This window comes from Stenella coeruleoalba (assembly GCF_951394435.1).
Source record: "Stenella coeruleoalba genome assembly, chromosome: 9".
Classification (NCBI taxonomy): domain Eukaryota; kingdom Metazoa; phylum Chordata; class Mammalia; order Artiodactyla; family Delphinidae; genus Stenella; species Stenella coeruleoalba.
This window is the reverse complement of record NC_137155.1, coordinates 100642970-100664828: the sequence shown is the minus strand read 5'-3', so window position 1 is coordinate 100664828 and position 21859 is coordinate 100642970. Positions and strand designations below refer to the sequence as shown.

The 21859-nt window shown below is 50.9% G+C and overlaps 1 protein-coding gene across 10 annotated transcripts in view; it reads right to left on the bottom strand.

Moving 5' to 3' along the window:
• Nucleotides 1-21859, bottom strand: part of ACTR3B (actin related protein 3B) — a 272968-nt gene that overhangs the window by 169623 nt on the left and 81486 nt on the right. For 6 of the 10 annotated variants that reach the window (XR_013829937.1, XR_013829939.1, XR_013829940.1 and 3 more), the window contains one exon: nucleotides 787-842. Coding sequence is in view for 1 of the 10 variants with exons in the window: in XM_079932489.1 (XP_079788615.1) it covers nucleotides 54-135; nucleotides 787-842 (138 nt within the window). In the remaining 9 variants the exon portion in view is untranslated. Of the gene's footprint in view, nucleotides 1-4; nucleotides 136-786; nucleotides 843-10293; nucleotides 10362-21859 lie in introns of those variants that run through there. The other 4 variants (XR_013829938.1, XM_079932489.1, XR_013829944.1 and 1 more) reach the window with 3 other exon arrangements.

Below are 21859 nucleotides of genomic sequence, written 5' to 3'. Positions count from 1 at the left end.
GTACCTTCCCTCGTTGATCAAAGTCATCCCACGGGGCATTTTCTCCTCACGCATCAAGGCTGCGTCACCAGCACTTCTGGGCAGCCACGGGGGAAGACAGATCTCACGCCCACAGCCTGGCACCTCATCAGAGTTCTGAAGTGGGAAGGAACCAAATTCTCTATGGATCCATTGGTCAGCTCCAAGCCTTGGATGTTACCTGCCCCTGTGCCCACTATCACAGGACAGGAAGAGAGATACCTACAGCCCATTGATAGACGACCACGTGGCCACCATCACCAGGGAAACAAATCTCAGCCCTCTCATTCTTCCTCTGCTGCAGGACCAAGACAGAGCATCACCTGGACCATAGAGCTGATGCACCCAAGGCCAATTCTCTTGACACTCCCATTCCATTCTCAGCACCCAAAACACATTATTATCATGCACTACCCAAGCAAAGACTATAGACGTTCATCATTGCCTATAGAACTCCATTTTCACCCAAAATGTGTGGGGGGGTCTATGTGATATATCTGTGTCAGTGGGTCCCCAAGACTACTCTCGAACTTGATGATTCACTAAAAGGACCCACAGGACTCAGGAAAAGCTGGTATCCTCGTGGCTATGGTTTATGATAAAGAAAAGATACAGATTAAAACCAGCAATGAGAAAAGGTCGTGGTTGGAGGAACCAGCCCCAAGCTTGCAGGTGTCTCTCCCAGTGCAGTTACAGGGGAACACACAACTCCCAGCAAGTGTGTGACAACACAACGCATGCGAAGTGTTGCCAACCAGGGAAGCTCACCTGTGCCGTGGTGTCCAGGGTTTTATCGGGTCTGTCTTGTAGTCCAGGCGGCACACCTGCAAGGCAAAGAACAGCAAAGATTGCCAGCGAACTACCAGCAGCCAGGAGAGGGGCCTGGAACAGCTTCTCCCAACCAGCCTCAGAAACCAGCCCTGCCAACACCTCGAGCTCAGCCTCCAGACCTGTAAGACAAATCCTCTCATGTAAGCCACCCTGTCCACCTAGCAAACCAACACAGCTAGGGTGTCTACTGCAGGGTCCCCGCCTTGCACAGATGCTTTTTCTCATATCAAGTTTTCTCCCTGTATGAGTTTCCTATGGCTGCTGTAACAAATTATCACAAACGGTGAATTAAAACAACACACATAGCTTCTTTTACGGTTCTGGAGTTTAGAAGTCAAAAACCAGGACTGGGTCAAATCACGGTGCTGCTAGAGCCACGCTGCACCCAGGGCTCTAGGGGAGAATCCTTCCCTTGCCTTCCCCAGCTTCAAGGGCTCATTCCTTCTGGAATGAGCCACAGCAACTGCCTTCAGCGTCAAAGCAAGCAGCATAGCACCTGCTTCCACTGTCACGTTGCCTTCTCCTGCAACCTAACAGGCTCCCTCTGGCTCCTTCTTACAAGGACGTTTGGGATACATTTAGGGTCCACCTGGATTATCCACGGTAACTGCCCCATTTTAAGATCTTAACTTAATCGTATCTGTAATGTCCCTTTTGCCACATAAGGTTAACATCCACAGGTTCCAGGGATTAGGAGCTGGGCATCTTTGGCAGGCGTTATTCAGCCTTCCACACTTCTCCCCTGAGCTTGCAAGGAGATTTTATTATGGATTAAAGACCTAAATGTAAGACCTGAAACCATAAAACTTCTAGAATAGAACAGAGGCAGAACACTTTTGGCATAAATCATAGCAATTTTTTTTTTACCTGTCTCCTAAAGCAAAGGAAATAAAAGCAAAAATAGGGCTTCCCTGGTGGTGCAGTGGCTGAGAGTCCGCCTGCTGGTGCAGAGGACATGGGTTCGTGCCCCGGTCCGGGAAGATCCCACATGCCGCGGAGCGGCTGAGCCCGTGAGCCATGGCCGCTGAGCCTGCACGTCCGGAGGCTGTGCTCCGCACCGGGAGAGGCCACAGCAGTGAGAGGCCCGCGTACCGAGCCCGTGAGCCATGGCCGCTGAGCCTGCACGTCCGGAGGCTGTGCTCCGCACCGGGAGAGGCCACAGCAGTGAGAGGCCCGCGTACTGCCAAAAAAAAAGAAAAAGAAAAAAGAAACAAATGGGATTATGTTGATTTTTAAATGCCAATCTCACATTCCTGGGATAAATCCCTTTTGGCCATGATGTATTATATATTTATATATTTTTAGATTCAAACTGCTAAAGTTGTGTTAAAAACATCTGAGTTCATCACGTCTATTGGTCTGTGGTTTTATTTTCTTGTATTGTCTTTTTCTGGTTTGGGTAGCGATGTAATACTGGACTTTGAGAATGATTTGGAAAGTATTCTCTCCTCTTCAGTTTTCTGAAAGTTTGTTAAGAATTGGTATTACGTCTTCCTTAAATTTTGGTAGACTTCACCACTAAGGCTATAGTTTCCTTTATGTGAAGGTTTTTAACTACAAATTCAATTTTTTAATAAACGCAGGGTGATTCAGTATATCTACTCCTTCTTGGGTGAGTTTTGATAGTTTGTCTTTCAAGAAATTTACCCATTTTTATCTAAGTTGTGGAATTTGTGGATGTTTTTGGCATAAATTGTTCAAAACCTTCTCTTATCCTTATCATGTAGGATATTTCCTTTTATCCCTGACACTGGTAATTTGGGCCTTATCTCTTTATTTCCCAATCAGTCTTGCTAGAGATTTATCAATTTGGTTGACCTCTTCCAAGAAGCAACTTCCAGTGTCACTGATTTTCTCTCTCGTTTATCTGCCGCCTAGGTCGCTGATTTCCGTTCTTATCTTTATTGTTCCCTTTTCGTCTGCTTAGCTGGAGCTTCCCGTGCTCTTCTTTTACTAGTTTGCACGCTAGGAAAAATCACGGATAAAAACGTGACTTCTGCACGATATGGAAAACACTCTTCTGTCGGCCGCTTGCACTTTGTTCATTCATTGTTACAGCCACATGCTTTGCAGCAGAACAAAAGATATTCCCTGCCAAGGCGGACAAAGTTTCCTTTAAGGTCAAATTGGACATGCTCTATGTCTGGTCATTATCAGCCTCCATCTTCAGAGAATTTGTCCTCATTACCTACCTATAACCTTAAACCTAGATTAACTCAAGATCCCCTTAAACGTTTGTTAGAAGAAATCTTAGAATATGCTTTTGCAGAAAATCATGCCTGTCCCCTTAGAGTTAGGAACAATGTTTGCATAGAAAATTGAATTCACTTACCAACTTGCTATAATTAACCCAGTAACTTTGACCTAACCGATCTCTTCCAAGTAACATTGCCTCTATGTAAACTGAATCCATTCTCTTGCTAGCTTACAAAATCTCTCATATTACAGGTCTAGATCTTTCTTCTTGCCAGCTATGCAAGTAAAGTTAAAATGGAAGCGTGAGCATTCATTTTGGAAAGCAGTGGGAAATATTCTTCACAGCTCACGCCTTGCCAACAGGCCCCTGGGAGAGGCATTCGGATCGGATGGTAAAGAGTCCTCCACTCGTTGGGCAGTTTTCATTTAAGCTTTGGAATCCTCTGAAGCCCGTGCACGTGGGCTGATCCGCGGGACGGCAGGGAGCTGCCCGGGCTGCAGTGCTTAGGGCGCGACAACACTCCTGGGTGTGCCAACACTCCTGGGTGTGCCCTCACCCCTGTGAGACCCCCTGCTCCTGTGGTCCCCGGCTCCCTGGGATTCCCGGTGCTGCACGGTGGGACTGGCTTCTCTCCTGTCCTGCTGCCTGCCTGAGAAAAAGTCAGGAGATCATCAGGAAGCTCTGGTTCCAGGAAATTACACAAGGTTTTCTCTTTGCTTTAAATTTGATGTTATAAAGAGATGTGAGCAAGGAGAAATCAATCGGGCAGCCTTTGCTGGGAGTCAGGGGGCCAGGGAGTCACGTGATGAGGAGACTGTGGCCTCATCTCTGCTCTGTGGGTGCGTCGGAGCTGCAAGGAGTCACAGCCCCATCTCCTTCTGCAGCCCAGCTGTTTTTTTGAAGTACAGTTGATTTACAATGTTGTGTTAATTTCTGGTGTGTAGCAAACTGGTTCCGGTATATGTATACACACATTCTTTTTCAGATTCTTTTTTTTTTTTTTTTTTTTTTTGCTGTACGCGGGCCTCTCACCATTGTGGCCTCTCCCGTTGCGGAGCACAGGCTCCGGAAGCGCAGGCTCAGCGGCCATGGCTCACGGGCGCAGCCGCTCCGCGGCATGTGGGATCTTCCCGGACCGGGGCACGAACCCGTGTCCCTGCATCGTCAGGCGGACTCTCAACCAACCACTGCGCCACCAGGGAAGCCCTTCAGATTCTTTATCGTTATGGTTTATCACAGGATATTGAATACAGTTCCCTGTGCTATACAGTAGGACCTTGTTGTTTATCCATTCTCTGTATAATAGTTTGCATCTGCTAATCCCAAACTCCCAATCCATCCCTCCCGCTCTCCCTTCCCCCTTGGCAACCACAAGTCTGTTCTCTGTGTTTATGAGTCTGTTTCTGTTTTATAAATATGTTCATTTCTGTCATATTTTAGATTCCACATATAAGTGGTATCATATGGTATTTGTCTTTTACTCTTTCTGACTTGCTTCACTTAGTATGATAATTTCTAGTTGCATCTATGTTGCTGCAAATGGCAATATTTCATTCTTTTTTATATTCCATTGTAGATATATACCACATCTCCTTTATCCATTCATCTGTCAATGGACATTTAGGTTGTTTCCATGTCCTGGCTATTGTGAACAGTGTTGCTATGAACACAGGGGTGCATGTGTCTTTCTGAATTATAGTTTTGTCTGGATATGTGCCCAGGAGTGGGATTGCTGGGTCACATGGTAGCTCTATTTTTAGTTATTTCAGGAGCCTCCATACTGTTCTCCATAGTGGCTGCACCAATTTACATTCCCACCAACAGTGCAACACCACTGTTTGATGATGTCATCGTGATGTGTCAGTGATGTCACAGTGGCCCTTCTCTCCTTCGATTCCCCCTTCCTTTCTCTGTGATGTTTTCCTTCATCCACCACCAGTCACCCCCCTGTCTTCCCCAGGGTCGTCTGTTTCTTTCCAGCAAGCCCTACAGACCTCTACAACCAAAGGAAGCCACACGCATATTTCTTTATCCCTTTCACTTTACAGGGAGCACCTCTGACTAAAGGTTATCGAGCTACAATGAGCCAGGAATGTGCACCTTTTGAATTCTCAGACAACCCTACGAAGCAGCAACAATTAGGACCTCCATCTGACAGGTGGGAAAGTGAGGCTCAGAGGAGGTGAAGTAACTCACCAAAGATCTCTTGACCAGAAAAGAAAAGGTTGGAATTTGATCCCAGCCCCACTCCAGAACCCCACCTCTTAGCGTCCACACTGTGCGTTATGCATTTTCATTGTCACTTAATGTATGCTATTGTTACAAATAATAATGGGAAATGTTATATTGATTGTTAGTAGAAACATGCAGAGGGACACACCTAGGACCGCCTCACCTGCCATTACTTTTCATGGGAAAATCTGCTGCAATGTGTGGCTTTCCAGGAACACGCCTGTCTCGTAAAGCAAGGACCAGCTGTGTCTGCGTTTCAGCCCCATGGCCACCCTGCAGGTCAGGCCCAGCCAGGGCCCTGTTACGGAGACAGACCCGGCAACACTGGACTGTTGGAATAGCCAGGCGTTGGCTGACACGGCACACGACAATTGAAATACAGAGAAACCAAGCCAATTCGCAGTCGGGCTGACGTCCCAAGTCACCATCCTGATGCCATAACCCCAGATCAGAAGGTCAGTGTTGCCCTGAGTCTGTCAGACGGCTAACTACCCACCTCGCAACATCCTCGGGGGACAGGGGACAGGTGGGTTTGGAAGAAAAGGTGATGGAGAAGACCTGGAGGAGGTAAGCCAGCCGGGGCCTGGGGTGGGGAATGTCAGGGTCGCTCAGGGCATGGGGTCCATCGAGAGAAGCCACCACGTTCCACGTCATTCATAACAGGCCACAAACTCACAATGGGGTATGACTGCTCCCCAAAAGTAAGGGAATCCATGGACTATATTTTTGGAATGGTGGTCCATGCCCGCTTTGAACGTGACCTCCTGGAATACGCGAGCACTTAAAAGCAGGCCCCATGCATGGGGGACACGCTGACCCGCCCGCAGCCAGGAGCCCGGTGCCCGGCCACCCAACGAGGGTCCAGGAGCTCCGGCAGGGCCAAAGCTGGAGAAAACCCTCCCTTTCTTCACCACATCACCACGAGCCCCTCAACCCCGTCCTCCCATCCCCTGCCCCGCAGCTGCCTGCAGATTCCCCAAGGCCCATCTCCCCACCCGGAGGGTGGCAGGGCTCGACCTCCCCTGGGCACCTGCCCTCCCCCGTTCCCTCCCCTACCAGCCCTGCCCCTCCTGCCTCCTGAGCAATCACTGGTTCCCAGGACACATCCCTCACCACCAGGTGTCCCGAGGCCTTCTCCATCTCACACCGCCACATTCAGATCGCCTCCTCCCCCTGCCGACCTCTGCTTCCCCCATCACACTGTCCCTCTCCCTCCCCAAAAGTAGAAGCAAATACAGTGATGGGGACTCAGGGAACCTGGTGGCCAGTTTTAGGGACATAAATAAAATAACGAATCACAAGAGGGGGCAGTGGGAAACATGCTCTTCGGTGGCCTTGTCGGGGGGCAGGAGGAGGGTCTCTGAAACCACCTTCTGAGTGACAACTGCCCAGTGACTGAGCGCTTTAACCAGGTGACTGTAGCCAGACACATGATCGGCTCTAATTTTATTCCCGACATACTTCATGGGGAGAGAGAGAATAAACGGTCTGATGAGAATCTTTGCACCAAGAAGCTGTTTGTTCTCAGAATCTCTTCAGAGATTTCCAATAGAAAATGCTAGAAGGATGTAATTCTACAAGGAAGCTGCACGGTTGTCTTATCTGAGAGCTGGTCAAGTAGATGCACAGTCTGGTCAGAAACACAGGCTCTGTGAGCTTCTCTGATACTGCCAGTGGTCCCCAGGGTCCCGGGGCTGCGGGTGACGGATGGGGCGGGAGCTAGGCACACACGGCTGACTTCACTCCCGCGCCTGGCCTGCCCTCCCAGCTCGGCCTGGCTGCTGCTTACAGATCCAGTTCTGAGTAGATCATCCTGAAAAACAGCTTGAAACCAACACACCGTCTGCGGCTCTAAACTGGAAACTTTGGACAGAATTCAATTTTTTAAAACAGTTTAGGGGCTTCCCTGGTTGCGCAGTGGTTGAGAATCCGCCTGCCAATGCAGGGGACACGGGTTCGATCCCTGGTCCAGAAAGATCCCACAGGCCACGGAGCAACTAAGCCCGTGCACCACAACTACTGAGTCTGCACTCTAGAGCCCACGATCCACAACTACTGAGCCCACATGCCACAACTACTGAGCTCATGTGCCACAACTACTGAGCCCACATGCCATAACTACTGAGCCTGTGCTCTAGAGCCCACGAGCCACAACTACTGAGCCGCGTGCCACAACTACTGAAGCCCGCATGCCTAGAGCCCGTGCTCCGCAACAAGAGAAGCCACAGCAATGAGAAGCCCGCACACCTAAACGAAGAGAAGCCCGCGCACCGCAACGAAGAGCAGCCCCCACTCTCCACAACTAGAGAAAGCCCACGCGCAGCACGAAAACCCAACGCAGCCATAAATAAATAAATTTTTAAAAAGAAGAAAAGAAAACCATTTAAGTTACACTGGCAGACAGTTGCCAAATGTCTGCAAGAAAACCCGCAACTTATCCCTAAAGCTCCACGCGCCCCTCGCCTTCGGCAGCTGCCCCCCACTCCCTCCCCCTCCCGTGGGGGAGATCTGTGGGGAAGCCCGGTCCACGCTGGGTCCTCGCTGGGGAGCCGGGTGGCTCAGCCCCAAGCGGGCTCCCTGGAGAAGGCGGGGGAGGGGCTGCACGGCACAGAGCGCGCGTTAGAATCACAGATGTTAGACGTGGTTTACTTTTTTCCACCAGAAAAGACGTCATTGACTGCAGGCTTGACCAAGAAGTTTCTTTTAATTCTGGAAAGGACACAAAAGAGTGATCTGGGTCGTGCTTAAGAGCTTGGAGCAGAGGCGCTGAGCACGGGGCCTCCAGCTCCGGAGAGAAATTAAGGTCCAAGGGAGGGACGTCCTTTATGAGGGAGACTCTGGCCGTGCATGTGCATCTGTGGGCAGAGGCCAGGCCGGCAGCCTGGCAGTGCTGGCCACCCAGACTCCGCTTCTCTCTTCCTGGGCTTATGGGTCACGATGCTGACCTGTTACAGGAATGAAATTCCACACGCCTCTTGCATGGTTTGGGGAAGCATGCATACGCTCTTGCAAATTATAGGGATTTAGGCATAGATATAAATATAGACCAAGACACCCTCAAACATGGGGCAAAGGGGAAAGAAGGACTTCACACCCCGCCAACTGTTGGAGATCAAACTGGGTCCTCCCTGAAACGCGTATTTCGGAGCCCTGACCCCAGTACCTCATGACGTGGTCTTATTTGGAAATAGGGTCTTTACAGAGCAAATCAAGTTAAAATGAGGTCAGTAGGGGAGCCCTCATCCAAGATGGCTGGTGTCCTTATCAAAGGCGGAAATCCGAACACAGAGTCAGACGTGCATACAAGACAGGCAGACATGCATTTATGTGGCGATCAAGACACGTGTCTACAAGCTGAGAAGAGAGAGGCCTCTGAAGGAACCAACCCAGCAGACACCTTGATCTGGGACTTCCCACCTCTAGAACCAGGAGACAAGAAATCTGAGTTGTTTAAACCACCCAGTCTGTGGTAGTTTTTTGTGGCAGGCCTAGAAGATGGATACACTGGCATATAATAGGCCCTCAATAAAATCTGAAGATGAAATAAATCATATAATGGTAACTACTTGGAAAACTCCCAAAAGGGACGGAACCCCCAACTACTACGTAATCCTTTTTCCTCCCTCCTGGAGCAAGTGACACCAACAGAGCTGATGGCAAGGTCCACCCAGGTGCCAGGCTTCTCCAGGAAGACAGGCCCTCATCCAATGGAAAATACGAACCCATGCTTATCTCCTAATTACCGGCCCTGAGGAAGGGAACCCTGCTTGCATGCTCTTTCTGATATATACAGATTAGAGAGAAAAGAAAGCGGTAACTGGATTTCTCCAACATCGACAATCTCTCCCCTGAGAAGTCACAGATTAGGGAGAGATGCACCCTTTGTCCTCCGAATAAGGTAAAGAGGTTGTCCTTGGTTTTCACCTCAAGTCTCTAATGGCTAAAAACACGACAGAAATGGAGAGAACCCCTCTGTGGTGCTGCTGGTGAGGGGGCCAGGCTTCTGTCTGCCCGTCCTGTGAGAAAGCCCCTCTGCCGTTGCTCTGTGTGCCTCTGCGTGCACCCCCAGGGCAAAGCACTGCTCAGACAATTCTTTTTTAAAGATTTTTTTTTATGTGGACCATTTTGAAAGTCTTATTGAATTTGTTACAATACTGCTTCTGTTTTATGTTTTGTTTTTTGGCCACGAGGCATGTGGGATTTTAGCTCCCCGAGCAGGGATCGAACCCGCACTGTCTGCATTGGAAGGTGAAGTCCTAACCACTGGACCGCCAGGGAAGTCCCTGCTCAGACAACTCTAAGTCACCCCCCCCCCACCAGAGGCAGGGCCGAGAAGCAGAACAAGCTGGAAACTCTCCGACCACTGCCCTTGGTAGAACATATAGGGCCTTCCAAACACATGAGCCAGTTTCTATATCTTGGTGTCTTAAAATTTCTCTCTGTGATTAAAAGAAGTCAAAGTGTGATCTGGTCCAGAGAACAGAGGCAGCCTCAAATATGGCGCACCCTAGAACAACTGGCATACCCTATGACCGAGGCATACCTTAGAACCACTGGCACAACCTATAGTCAGTGGCATATCCTATGACCCATGGCACACCCCATGACTGATGCACTTACAGGGGCTGTATAGGAATCCACAGGAGAACGTGTGGAGTTTTGTGATACACACCGGGGGTCTGGTAGCATTAAGGAAAGGAGACATCCATTCACAGGAGGTGGCATCCCAGTTGTATCTTAGAGGCCTGGAGGCATTTGAATCAGCAGAGAGGAGCGATCTGGACCTCCAGCTCTCGGTGGGAACCCTGCCTTCCCACCCCCAGTCGACGCTGTGCTACAATAATGGCCTTTCTTGCAGAGAAATATGCTCACGTTCCTCTGCTGCTTGCAGTCCTTCCATGGCCTCCACTGGCTCCAGGGTGAAGCCCCGAGCACGGCAGCCAAGGCTCCATGGGTCCTGCCTGGTCTCTCCACACCCATGCCGGGCCATCCCAACCTCTGGCTGCAGTGCTCACCTCCCTCTGCACACCAGTCTCTGTGCCTTTGCCTCTTCATTCCAGGCCACCTGGGGAACTCCTACATCCTTAAAAATAATAAAGTCCCATTCAGATTGATGTGACCACCCCCCCCAAGAGGGGAAAATCCTCTCTCCCTATTCTCTGGCATGCACACCTCTGCACTAGCAGACCACACAGCCATCACGTGATCACAGGGCTGTCTCCTTTGTGAAACCATAAGCCACTTTGTCAGAATGGGTCCTGGGAGGCCAACTCAGAGATAGAGATAGAGATGGAGATGGGGATGGGGATGGGGGTGGGGGTGGGGGTGGGGGTGGGGGTGGGGTGGGGATGGCGGTGGGGACGGGGGTGTGGGGGTGGGGATGGGGATTGGGGTGGGGGTGGGGATTGGGGTGGGGATGGGGTGGGGGGGATCGGGGTGGGGGTGGGGATGGGGATGGGGTGGGGGTGGGGGTGGGGAGGGGGGCGGGGGTGTGGGGGTGGGGATGGGGATTGGGGGTAGGGGTGGAGTTGGGGGTGGGGGGAGTTGGGGGTGGGGGTGGGGGTGGGGATGGGGATGGGGATGGGGGTGGGGGTGGAGTTGGGGGTCAGGGTGGAGTTGGGAATGGGGGTGGAGTTGGGGGTCGGGGTGGAGTTGGGGGTTGGGGTGGGGATGGGGGTGGGGGTGGGGGTGGGGTGGGGTTGGGGTGGGGTGGGGGTAGGGGTGGGGTGGGGGTAGGGGTGGGGATGGGGTGGGGGTGGGGTGGGGATGGGGGTGGGGGCATCGGGGTGGGTGTGGAGTTGGGGGTGGGGGTGGAGTTGGGGGTCGGGGTGGAGTTGGGAATGGGGGTGGGGGTGGGGGTAGGGATGGGGATGGGGGTGGGGTGGGGGTGGGGATGGGGTGGAGATGGTGATGCGGATGGAGACAGGGGTTGGGGTGGGGGTCGGGATGGGGATGGGGTGGGGATGGGGTGGGGATGGGGATGGGGGTGGGGGCGGGGATGGGGACAGGGATGGGGGTGGGGTGGGGATGGGGGTGGGTGTGGGTGTGGGGATGGGGGTGGGGGTGGCTGTGGGGGGGATGCGGTGGGGATGGGGATGCGGTGGGGGTGGGGATGGAGGTGGAGATGGTGATATGGATGGGGACGGGGGTTGGGGTGGGGGTCAGGATGGGGATGGGGATGGGGGTGGCGGTGGGGGGGATGGGGGTGGGGATGCGGTGGGGATGGGGATGGGGTGGGGGTGGGTTGGGGGTGGGGGTGGGGATGGGATGGGGGTGGGTTGGGGGTGGGGGTGGGGATGGGATGGGGTGGGGGTGGGTTGGGGGTGGGGGTGGGGATGGGGATGCGGGTGGGGGTGAGGGGATGGGGTGGGGATGGGGATGGGGGTGGGGATGGGGGTGGGGGTGGAGTGGGGATGGGGATGGGGTGGGGGTGGGGAGGAGGGTGGGGATGGGGGTGGAGAGGCGGTGGGGATGGGGGTGGAGGGGCGGTGGGGATGGGGTGGGGAGGAGGGCGGGGGTGGGGGGGTGGGGATGGGGATTGGGGGTGGGGATGCGGGTGGGGGTGGGGTGGGGGTGGTGACGGGGGTGGGGGTGGTGTGCGGATGGGGATGGGGTGGTGTGGGGGTGGGGGTGGTGTGGGGATGGGGACGGGGGTGGGATGGGGATGGGGGTGGGGTGGGGACAGGGATGTTGGTGGGGGTGGGGGGATGGGGGTGGGGGTGGGGGTGGGGGTGGGGATGCGGATGGGGACGGGGGTTGGGGTGGGGGTGGGGATGGGGATGGGGTGGCGGTGGGGGTGATGGGGGTGGGGATGTGGTGGGGATGGGGATGGGGTGGGGGTGGGGATGGTGATGCGGATGGGGACGGGGGTTGGGGTGGGGTCGGGATGGGGATGCGGTGGGGATGGGGGTGGGGGTGGGGGCGGGGATGGGGATGGGGGGATGGGGATGGGGTGGGGGCGGGGATGGGGATGGGTGTGGGGGTGGGTGTGGGGATGGGTGTGGGGATGGGGACAGGGGTGGGGGTGGGGATGGGGGTGGAGATGGTGATGCCGATGGGGATGGGGATGGGGGTGGGGGTGGAGATGGGGATGGGGTGGGGTGGGGATGGGGATTGGGGGTAGGGGGATGGGGGTGGCGGTGGGGATGGGGGTTGCGGTGGGGGTGGGGATGGGGGTGGGGATGGGGTGGGGGATGGGGGTGGCGGTGGGGATGGGGGTGGCGGTGGGGGTGGGGGGTGGGGATGGGGTGAGAATGGGGATGGGGTTGGGGATGGGTGTGGGGATGCAGTGGGGATGGGGGTGGGGATGGGGGTGGGGATGGGGTGGGGATGGGCGTGGGGCTGGGGGTGGGGCTGGGGGGGCTGGGGTTGGGGATGGGGGTGGGGATGGGGATGGGGATGGGGATGGGGTTGGGGGTGGGGAGGGAAGGGGAGAGAAAGGAAGGGAAGTGGAGGAAAGGGGAGGGGAGGGGAGCACTGTCAAGAGGGAGGGATCAAGCCGGATGCAGTCTAAAGAAGACTTCAGCTGACCCTGCGTGGAGGCTGTGAGCCAGGGACCACCCTTCAGAGTTGATCCAAGTTGAAGCCAGAGGGCAGTGACTCTGTTACCTCCCTCCCCCCACTTCAGCGAGTCACTGGAGGGGGAGTGGGCGGGAGAACAGGGGTCCATGAAACGGATGTGACCTTGGGGAGGCTGCAGCCCAGGCATCCCCATAGGGGCTGCCGGCTGAGAGGTGTCTGCTGGAGCTAAGACCTCCATCACTGGGGGCGGGGGGGAGGGGGATGTATGTGGTGCATCGCAGCATCCACCACACTCCCTGAGGGAACAGTCCAACTCTCACTGATTACTAGGCACGCTATCTCTAGAAAGGGCATCTAACAAGTTCTATTATTTTTAGGACAATAGAACTACTACTCCATCCCGCTGTCCAACGTGTCCCCTGTGGCCTCAAGGAGCTTTGCGACCTCTTATCTCCAGTGCTGACCACAGCCTGCTGGTGATGAAGAACCTTCCAATTTCTCCAGATCGCCAAGGACAAGACTGCACAACCCAAGGGCATAGATCAGGCAGTGCTGTATGTATTTCAAAAGCCATAGCTCTGTGCCTCAGATGTGTACACAGCATAAGGCCCATAGAACAGGGCCCACTAAATGTTCTGGTTTTCATACTTAAAACCTGGTATGGATTAGATGCTCTTCTGAAAGAACTTCAGTTAAATCTGCTGGTCAATCTTAGACTCCTATGAAGACAAGTGAAACAGCCAGGTGGGATCACAGTCCTATACCTTGGCGCACTGGTGTGTTCTCTGAGAAGTGGTGTTTGCGTTCTCAGCTCTCCTGTCAGATAAAAACTGCCTTATGTAAAAGAAGGTCATTTCTCTACATCATCCTGCTGGTGGGGTGCACTGCGGCTCACCCCCAATCTCTCCAACTGAGAATAATGCCAGCTCCAGCACCCCACCTGGGCTCCCCTCCAAAATATTTCACCTGACAGCGAAGCCCAGCCAAATACCATCTTTTCACTCTCATTTCTCCTCTGAAATCCTGCAGCATTTGTAGATAGATCAGAGGCTTAACCTCGATCACATATTAACGTATATAGTTTTCCTAATAAGACTACAAAATCTCAAGGGTCGAGAAGGTGCTGAATATTTCCTTCTGGGCACCTGCGCATTCAAGGTGAGATGGTAAGGCAGCTCCAGCCCATCAGTGCGGCGGTGGGCACCTTGGGTGTAGCAAGTGAAGGATGGGGTTTCCATGATCCAGGCTCACACACCACAGTGCAAAGCGGATGTTAGAAACGGAATGGATGGAGAAGGGAGAGGAGGGGGAAGCAACTCGGGCAGATGGAGGGGAGGGACCCTCCTGCCGTCTCTCCATCCCCACGCACCCACCTGTGCCCACTCCCTGATAACACTCACTCCCAGAGGCACTGCGGAAACGTTTTCATCCTTACCATCCATTAAAGCCCGCAAAGTACAGAGGACCTTTGTCTTTACGAATCAACACAGCAACTTCTCAGCTACGGTCCCTTATGTAAAATTTCTAGATGACTCAATTAGTTCCATTTATTCATTCACCAAAACCTTATTTTATCCATTTTAAGCTAAAAGCTTTCTTAAATGGATGACACACCTTCATGCCTTCTTAAGCAGTGAGTACTGATCCTCTACCCTCTTCCTTATTCAGAATCGCCATCGTGCATACGAACTCCTGTGCTGAGCTGACCTTTCTCACCATCGGGGTCAATCCTACAGTTGGGGTGCAGCCCCTTGCCCCCCTCTGAGTTGCGGCTTCTGGTGGGTGAGTCACAGGGATGTGGGGGTGGTGAGAGAGATAGAAAGAGAGAAAAAAAATTGTAGCCCTGAGACAGGGAGGCTCCTGGACCCCCCAGCACGAGGATTTGGTGACAGTCACCTCAGCCCTCCTGGGTTCAGGCATCTGGGTCCACCTCCCGGGCGAATTCCGCACAGTGAGAAAGTTGGGTGTGCGGCCAGCAGGGAGAGGGGGGGCCCTTGGACCCAGGCTTGGCCCATGGCTCTGAGTTCTTGTTTCCAAAGAGCCAAGAGGGTTTCAGGGGCACACTGTCTCTGAAGGTAAAATCGTAAAATAGTTTGCTCTCTGTCACCCAAATCCCATTTGGTTCATTACCACTCCGTGCTGTGATAAGGTTTTTAAATAACCTGGAAGCGTTAATGCATGTAATCTGTCCTCCCTTCCCTCAGATTTCAGCTCGGAACTGCCCTCTGAGGATGGATCGTGAGCGCAGCACTTTGCAGCCACGCGGGCCCCGCACACTCGGCGCTCAGCCCGGAGCCAGAATCCGCGAGCCGCCCAGGACCAGAGCGGACGGCGGTGCTAGGACGCCCTCTGGTGTCCGCCTATGGGACACGCGGCCTGGAAACCTGCTTCCAAGGGTCAGACTGACCGCGGGCATCCGGAATCACACATCTTGACGGGTGACGCTCCCCCAACCCCCGGAAACCTAAGCAGTCGGAAAGCAAGGGCAGGGGAGAGAGCGAAGGACCAAGTACCCAGAGACGGCCCATCTCACACTCTCGCATCCCTATCAGCTTTCCCCCTCACGGCAAACTCGACAGCTCAATTGACATCCTCCGTTTGGGGACCAGGAAACTGAGGGTCAGAGGTTAAGAAATACACTGAGGGGCTTCCCTGGTGGCGCAGTGGTTGGGAGTCCGCCTGCCGATGCAGGGGACACGGGTTCGTGCCCCGGTCCGGGGGGATCCCGCATGCCGCGGAGCGGCTGGGCCCGTGAGCCATGGCCGCTGAGCCTGCGCGTCCGGAGCCTGTGCTCCGCAACGGGAGAGGCCACGACAGTGAGAGGCCCGCGTACCGCAAAAAATAAATAAATACACTGAGGTTCACACAATAAGTGAGGACCCAGGATTGAAATCTTGGCCTCCAGATTTTCAGCTCAGGTCTTTTAAACACCGTTATGTACTAATTAACGGAAGGCATGAGTGGATTGCCCCAAAAGAAAGCTTCCTATGGTTTGGAGAAGCAGGATGTGGAGAACAGGCACTTGACCTTCTTGTGTGCTCACTGATAAAGGAAAAGAGACACGCCTCTCACAAGCACCGTCAAAGCGTCCAGCGATGTCGTGTACAGGACAGCATTCTGTACAGTGGGCTTACCATTCATATTCTTGTTTTCACTGAGAGATGATTTTGTTGTTAAATTATAAACCAAAGATTAACTTACCCAACCAAGCAGTCATTTATACACTTCCACCACAAACACACATACACACACACACCTTTCTACCAAGAAATTACTCAAAATCACTACTGAGGTCTACCAGGGCAAGGAAAGTTGCCAAATGTAACAAAGTCTAAGGTAAACAGTGAATAACGTTTTAGTGTAAGTTTGTCCCATACAATGTTTGGAATGTGCTGCAAATATTGCATGGGACATAGTTATGCTAAAAAATTATTTGTTGCTTATCTGAAATTTCCATTTAACTGGGTGTCCTGTATTTTTTTCTGGTGACCCCATTTGAAAGCTGACTGGGGCAATCTTCAGGGTCACAAAAGCAGCTTTAGGAAGCCAGGTATGTGAGGAATAGCAATGGGGGGTCTCAGAATGTGGAAGGTGTACAGAAAGAGAGGTAAGAGGGCACATCAACACAGACACTGCTGGGGGCCAGCCCAGTGCACTGTAAAACAGAGCTAGACAGAGAAATGAAGTTCTGCCCAGAAAATTAGGACTATGATGCCCCTTCAGAGCAAGTCTTTAACATTCGACCAGTGTATATTTAGCAAAGGTGGAAAGAAATGACTTTTCTATTAGTAAACATATTATATCTCTTTATGTTCCAAATAAGACATTCATTAAATGCCTTGAGCGTCATATAACATTTTACCCTATTTGGAGTGGACGGCAATGAATTTTTTTATGAGTCTATTATCACATGAATGGGGCTAATAATTTACATTTTGTTCATTATGTCAGGATACGGGGAAGCAGGTACTGTGTTTCTGAGTTACTTAAATATTGTCTAAATAGATATTCTAGATCAGCACCCCAGTCAGGTTCCTGGCAAACCCATCCCTTAATCCAAATGTGAACAGTATCTCATTACGTACAGCATAGCTTATGTTTTTGCTGGGGCAAGGTACTGAAGAATATGAATACGGCAGATGACTTGAGCTGGCTTTCCAAGTTCTTAATTGATTTGTCTCCACCCAGCTTCCTTTCTATCACCATCCCTAATTTTAAAATAAGTATTTACAACTTCTATGCATGGAAAAATGTGAGTATATATCCCCCTCGGCCCACAAAATCATCAAAATATCAATGAGATGCCAAACCTCCCACAAATTTTGGAGATGAGGGCCAGAATTATTTTATCTGAATAGTGAAAACAAAAACCAAATACTAATCTTTAAGGCCTTTCAGGTGCAAAAAACTAAAATCAACGTTGTTTATTAAAGTATATGCTAGTCAGGAAGTGCCTCTTCATGCTTCTGTTTGGCCATGACAATAGCAATTCACAAGGTTTTGTCAGAATTAGAGGAATTGATCACAGAAAGCATTTAGAACCGTGGCTGGCAGAGTATAAGTGCTTAAACCAATCCATGTCATTATTATTATTATTATTGGTGTTGTGCTACGTGAAATAAGTCAGACAGAAAAAGACAAACACTGTATGACATCACTTATATGTGGACCCTAAAAAATACAACCAACCAGTGAATATAACGAAAAAGCAGCAGGACTCACAGATATGGAGAACAAACTAGTGGCTAAAGGTGGGGAGAGGGAAGGGGGGAGGGGCAATATAGGGATGGGGGAGTGGGACGTACAAACTACTGAGTGAAAGACAGGCTACGAGGATGTATTGTACAACACGGGGAATAGAGCCAATATTTTGTAATTACTGTAAATGGAGTGTACCCTTTAAAATTATATTAAAAAATAAAAAAACCAAAAAAAAATTTTTAATAAAAGGCATCAGATGACATCCAAGGGAAGATACTTGTTCTAGGCTTAAGCATAGTCCCAGTCTTCTCCCTCTTTTCCAAGCTAGTTGGGCAGATATTGAGAACCCTCCACCCCCAGGACCGCCGGTCAATTCAAGGAGAAAGTTCATGTAAGGTTCTACGAAGCAGCCCGGCATGTGACTCCACGGATCACAAGCTGCTGTGGTCAAAGTCAGCACACAGGCCGTTGGGGGTGGTTTGGAGGCACCAGCGTTTCTGAGCATCTGAACCGTGAATGCTGTATTCGTTTGCTAGGGCTCTCGTAACAAAGTACCTCAGACTGAGGGGATCGCACGACAGCAATGCGTGGTCTTCCCGTTCTGGAGGTCCCTGGGGACCGGCGGTCTGTGGTTCCGGGTCGAGGACCTGGTATATTTAAGTCCTCCTCTTCCCCCACTTGCTCCCTACTTGACGGGGTCCCACCTCCAGCCCCCCGTGAGAATAAGAACACTAGGCCCAGACAAAGAAAGATAAATATCATATGATATCGCTTAGATGTGGAATCTAAAAAAAAAAAAAAAAGATACAAGTGAACTTATATACAAAACAGAAATAGACCCACACTTACGGTTCCCAAAGGGGAAAGGAATAAATTAGGAGTTTGGGATTAACATATACACAGACTACTATATATAAAATAGATAAACAGCAAGGACTTACTGTATAGCACAGGGAACTATACTCAGTATTTTGTAATAACCTATAACGGAAAAGAACCTGAAAAAATTGATATGTGTATATATATGTATAACTGAATCACTCTGCTGTACACCTGAAACTAGCACAACACTGTAAACATTGTAAATCAACTTTACTTCAATTTTTAAAAAAACAACACACTAGGCCCTCGGTAGATCTGAGGATGATATAATCAAACTACGGTGAATGGCCTGGTTCAGTGCCTGGCACACAGCAAACATTCAATACATGCAGGGCCTGTCCTCACTTATAATAGGATTAAATGGATCCATGTCCGGACCTGGCACACTGTAAATGCTACCTATGGCCATCATTACTACTTATTATTGAATTTTACAAAGTAGAGTACGAGTGCAACCATCAAGGCATTTAACATACAGCTCGAGAGTTGAGCAGTAAACCCACAGGAAGGTGAATCAGGCAGAGATGGCCATGATGAGGGACCAGCATCAATGTCAGGGGTCCAGGAGCTGAAGCAGGATTTGTGCTGAAGAAGAAGGGGTCTGAGGACATCAAAGGTAGAGTCCAAGGTCCTTTACCCGCGTTTAAACGGTGTGCTTGAACACCTTAAGATTAAGGGGAAGTGGGGAGGAGGTTGGGGGAAGGATGGAGTGTGAGGTTGGGATTAGCAGATGCAAACTATTGTAAGTAGTATGGATAAACGACAAGGTCCTACTGTAGAATGTTCAATATCCTGTGATAAACCATCATGGAAAAGAATATGAAAAAGAATATATATATATATATATATATATATATATATGTATAGTTGAGTCACTTTGCTGTACAGCAGAAATTAACACAACACTGTAAATCAACTATACTTCAATAAAAAATATTATTTAAAAATGAAAAAAAATTACTAAGGAAAAGAAAGATTAAGGGGGAACTTTCATGAGTTTGTGCTTTAGATCCAAAACCCCACAGGAGCCAGCAGCCCACGGTCCGAATGGTCCTGGTTTGTGATGTGTGATGATCCGAGACCCACTGTTCACTTTCTCCAGTCCCAGGAGCTCCCCGTGTGTCCAGGCTCCCGAGTCCTTTGCTTCCTGGCCACGTTTGCAGCGGCCCCATCACATCTGCCAGCGGTCAGCAGCCACCATCCAGGAGGTCAGCACGTCCCAGGAGCATCAGATGGACACAGACCCAGCCCGTTACCACACGCCCCTAGATGCCCCATCAGAGCCGCCGGGCTGGGCCAGGTGAGGGCGCAGTGGGTGTGGGAATGCAGCTTCCTCACCCAGATTGGCCTTCTCTGCACGTTCCCTGAGATATTTCAAAGATGACAACTTGGGTTCAAAAGGCAAGCAAGCCAATTCTCCTAATGCCTGGAGACACATGTATCCAGGCCTTCAGAGCCACCACGAATTCCCTTATCTGCCTTTGGCAATGAGCTCTTCTTAGAAGGTCTTCACGAATTCCTAATGGTCGGAATTGATTTGCTACATTTTTCGTGTTAGAAAACACTTAAAAAATTAATCTCCAATCTTGGGCTGCTATTCATGTCAAAGCTCCTCCTCCTTTATTAAAGGCATCGTTTGTTATTTCAGTCAGACCCCCCAACCTCCACAGCCTCCCACACGCCAGAGCACAACACGATCACTGCTTTCTACACCCTCCTCGGCCCGCTGTCCTTTCTGCTTAAAGACTTGACTCCCTCATCACCCAGTGACTGCCGTCACGAAATATCCAGTTGGCTCGAAGAGGTCATTTGACGATCACTAGCATTAAAAAGGGGGATGGGGTGGGCGCGTCCTCTGACGCTGTGAACCCAGGCTTCTCTGGCTTCAAGCTCACAGGTGCCTACGTGGTCCCCTCCCTCTGCCCATCATGCATCCCGCCTTGCCTCCCTCCCGTATCTGCGGTTTATCAAAGGTAGCAGGTGGTGGAGGTCATGGGAACTGGTGATGCCTCCCTGCCCTGGCCACTCCCTTGCCTCTGCCCCCAGGAGCTCCCAGCTCAGCCCAGATCTTTCCATGCTCTGTACCTTGTCCATCTCTTATCCCTTAATGTTAAACAGAGTACTGTGGCATCAGAAGCCCACAAACGTTAGCTGAAAACTTAATTAACTGGTGCTTAATACGAGAGCAATTACTGATTTATTAGTCAACATCCATGAAGAACGTCTCCTACAATTAGAAAAGCAAACAGGTTCCCTCTCTAGCATCCTCTGGGTGATTCTGAGGCCGGGTCCGGGCTCGGGAAGAAAGCATTGCCGGCAATTTCCCAGGATGCCCTGAGCCCGAGAGAGGGGGTTGGAGGTCAGGTGTGTCAGTCGGGGCTCCAATAGCAGGTCCAACAGGAGATGTGCATGGATGTGAGGGCGGGGGCCAGAGAGGGATTTATTTTAAGGAACTGGCTCACATGATTGGAGGGACTTCGCGCATCTGAAACTTAAGAGTGTTGGCTGACCATTTAGGAAGTCAGGAAAGAGTTGGTGTTACAATCTTGAGTCTGAAATCTGCAGGGCAGCCAGGCTAGCTGGAAACTCAGGCAGGATGTCTATGTTAACAGGCTTGCGGCAGAATTCCTTCTTCCCCAGAAACCCTCAGTTTTTGCTCGTAAAGCCATCAGTTGATGGGATGCAGCCCAACCACATCAGGGAGGGTGATCTCTTTAATGTCAGCTGATCGTAGATGTGAATCACATCTACAAAACACCTTCATGGTAACATCTAGACTAGTGTTCGGCCAAACAACTGGGCACCAGAGGCCAACCAAGTGGACACATAAAATAACCATCACAGGTACCATGACTCTTCCTTCCCTGTTTTAGAAAGGGCTGCTCATCTAATCTGCCAATGCCTTTGGGTACGCTTTGAACAAGGCTTACGCCATTAGGTTCTCAATGGGACCATTTCTTTTGGGTCTGACATCTTTGTTTATTTTTTTTATTGAAGTGTAGTTGATTTACAATGTTCTGCTAATTTCTGCTGTACAGCAAGGTGATTCAGTTAAACGTATATATACATTCTATTTTTATATTCTTTTCCATTATGGTTTATCACAGGATATTGAATGTAGTTCCCTGTGCTCTCCAGTAGGACCTTGTTGTTTATCCATTCTCTATATAATAGTTTGCAACTGCTAACGCCAAACTCCCACCCCATCCCTCCCCCAGCCCCTCTCCCACTTGGCAACCACAAGTCTGTTCTCTGTCTGTGAGTCTGATTCTGTTTCATAGATAAGTTCATCTGTGTCTTATTTTAGATTCCACACATAAGTGGCATTGTATGATATTTGTCTTTCTCTGTCTGACTTACTTCACTTAGTACGATCATCTCTAGGTCCATCCATGGAACTGCAAATGGCATTATTTCATTCTTTTTTATGGCTGAGTAATATTCCTAAATGGGACCACTTCTTAACAGACTGTGGAA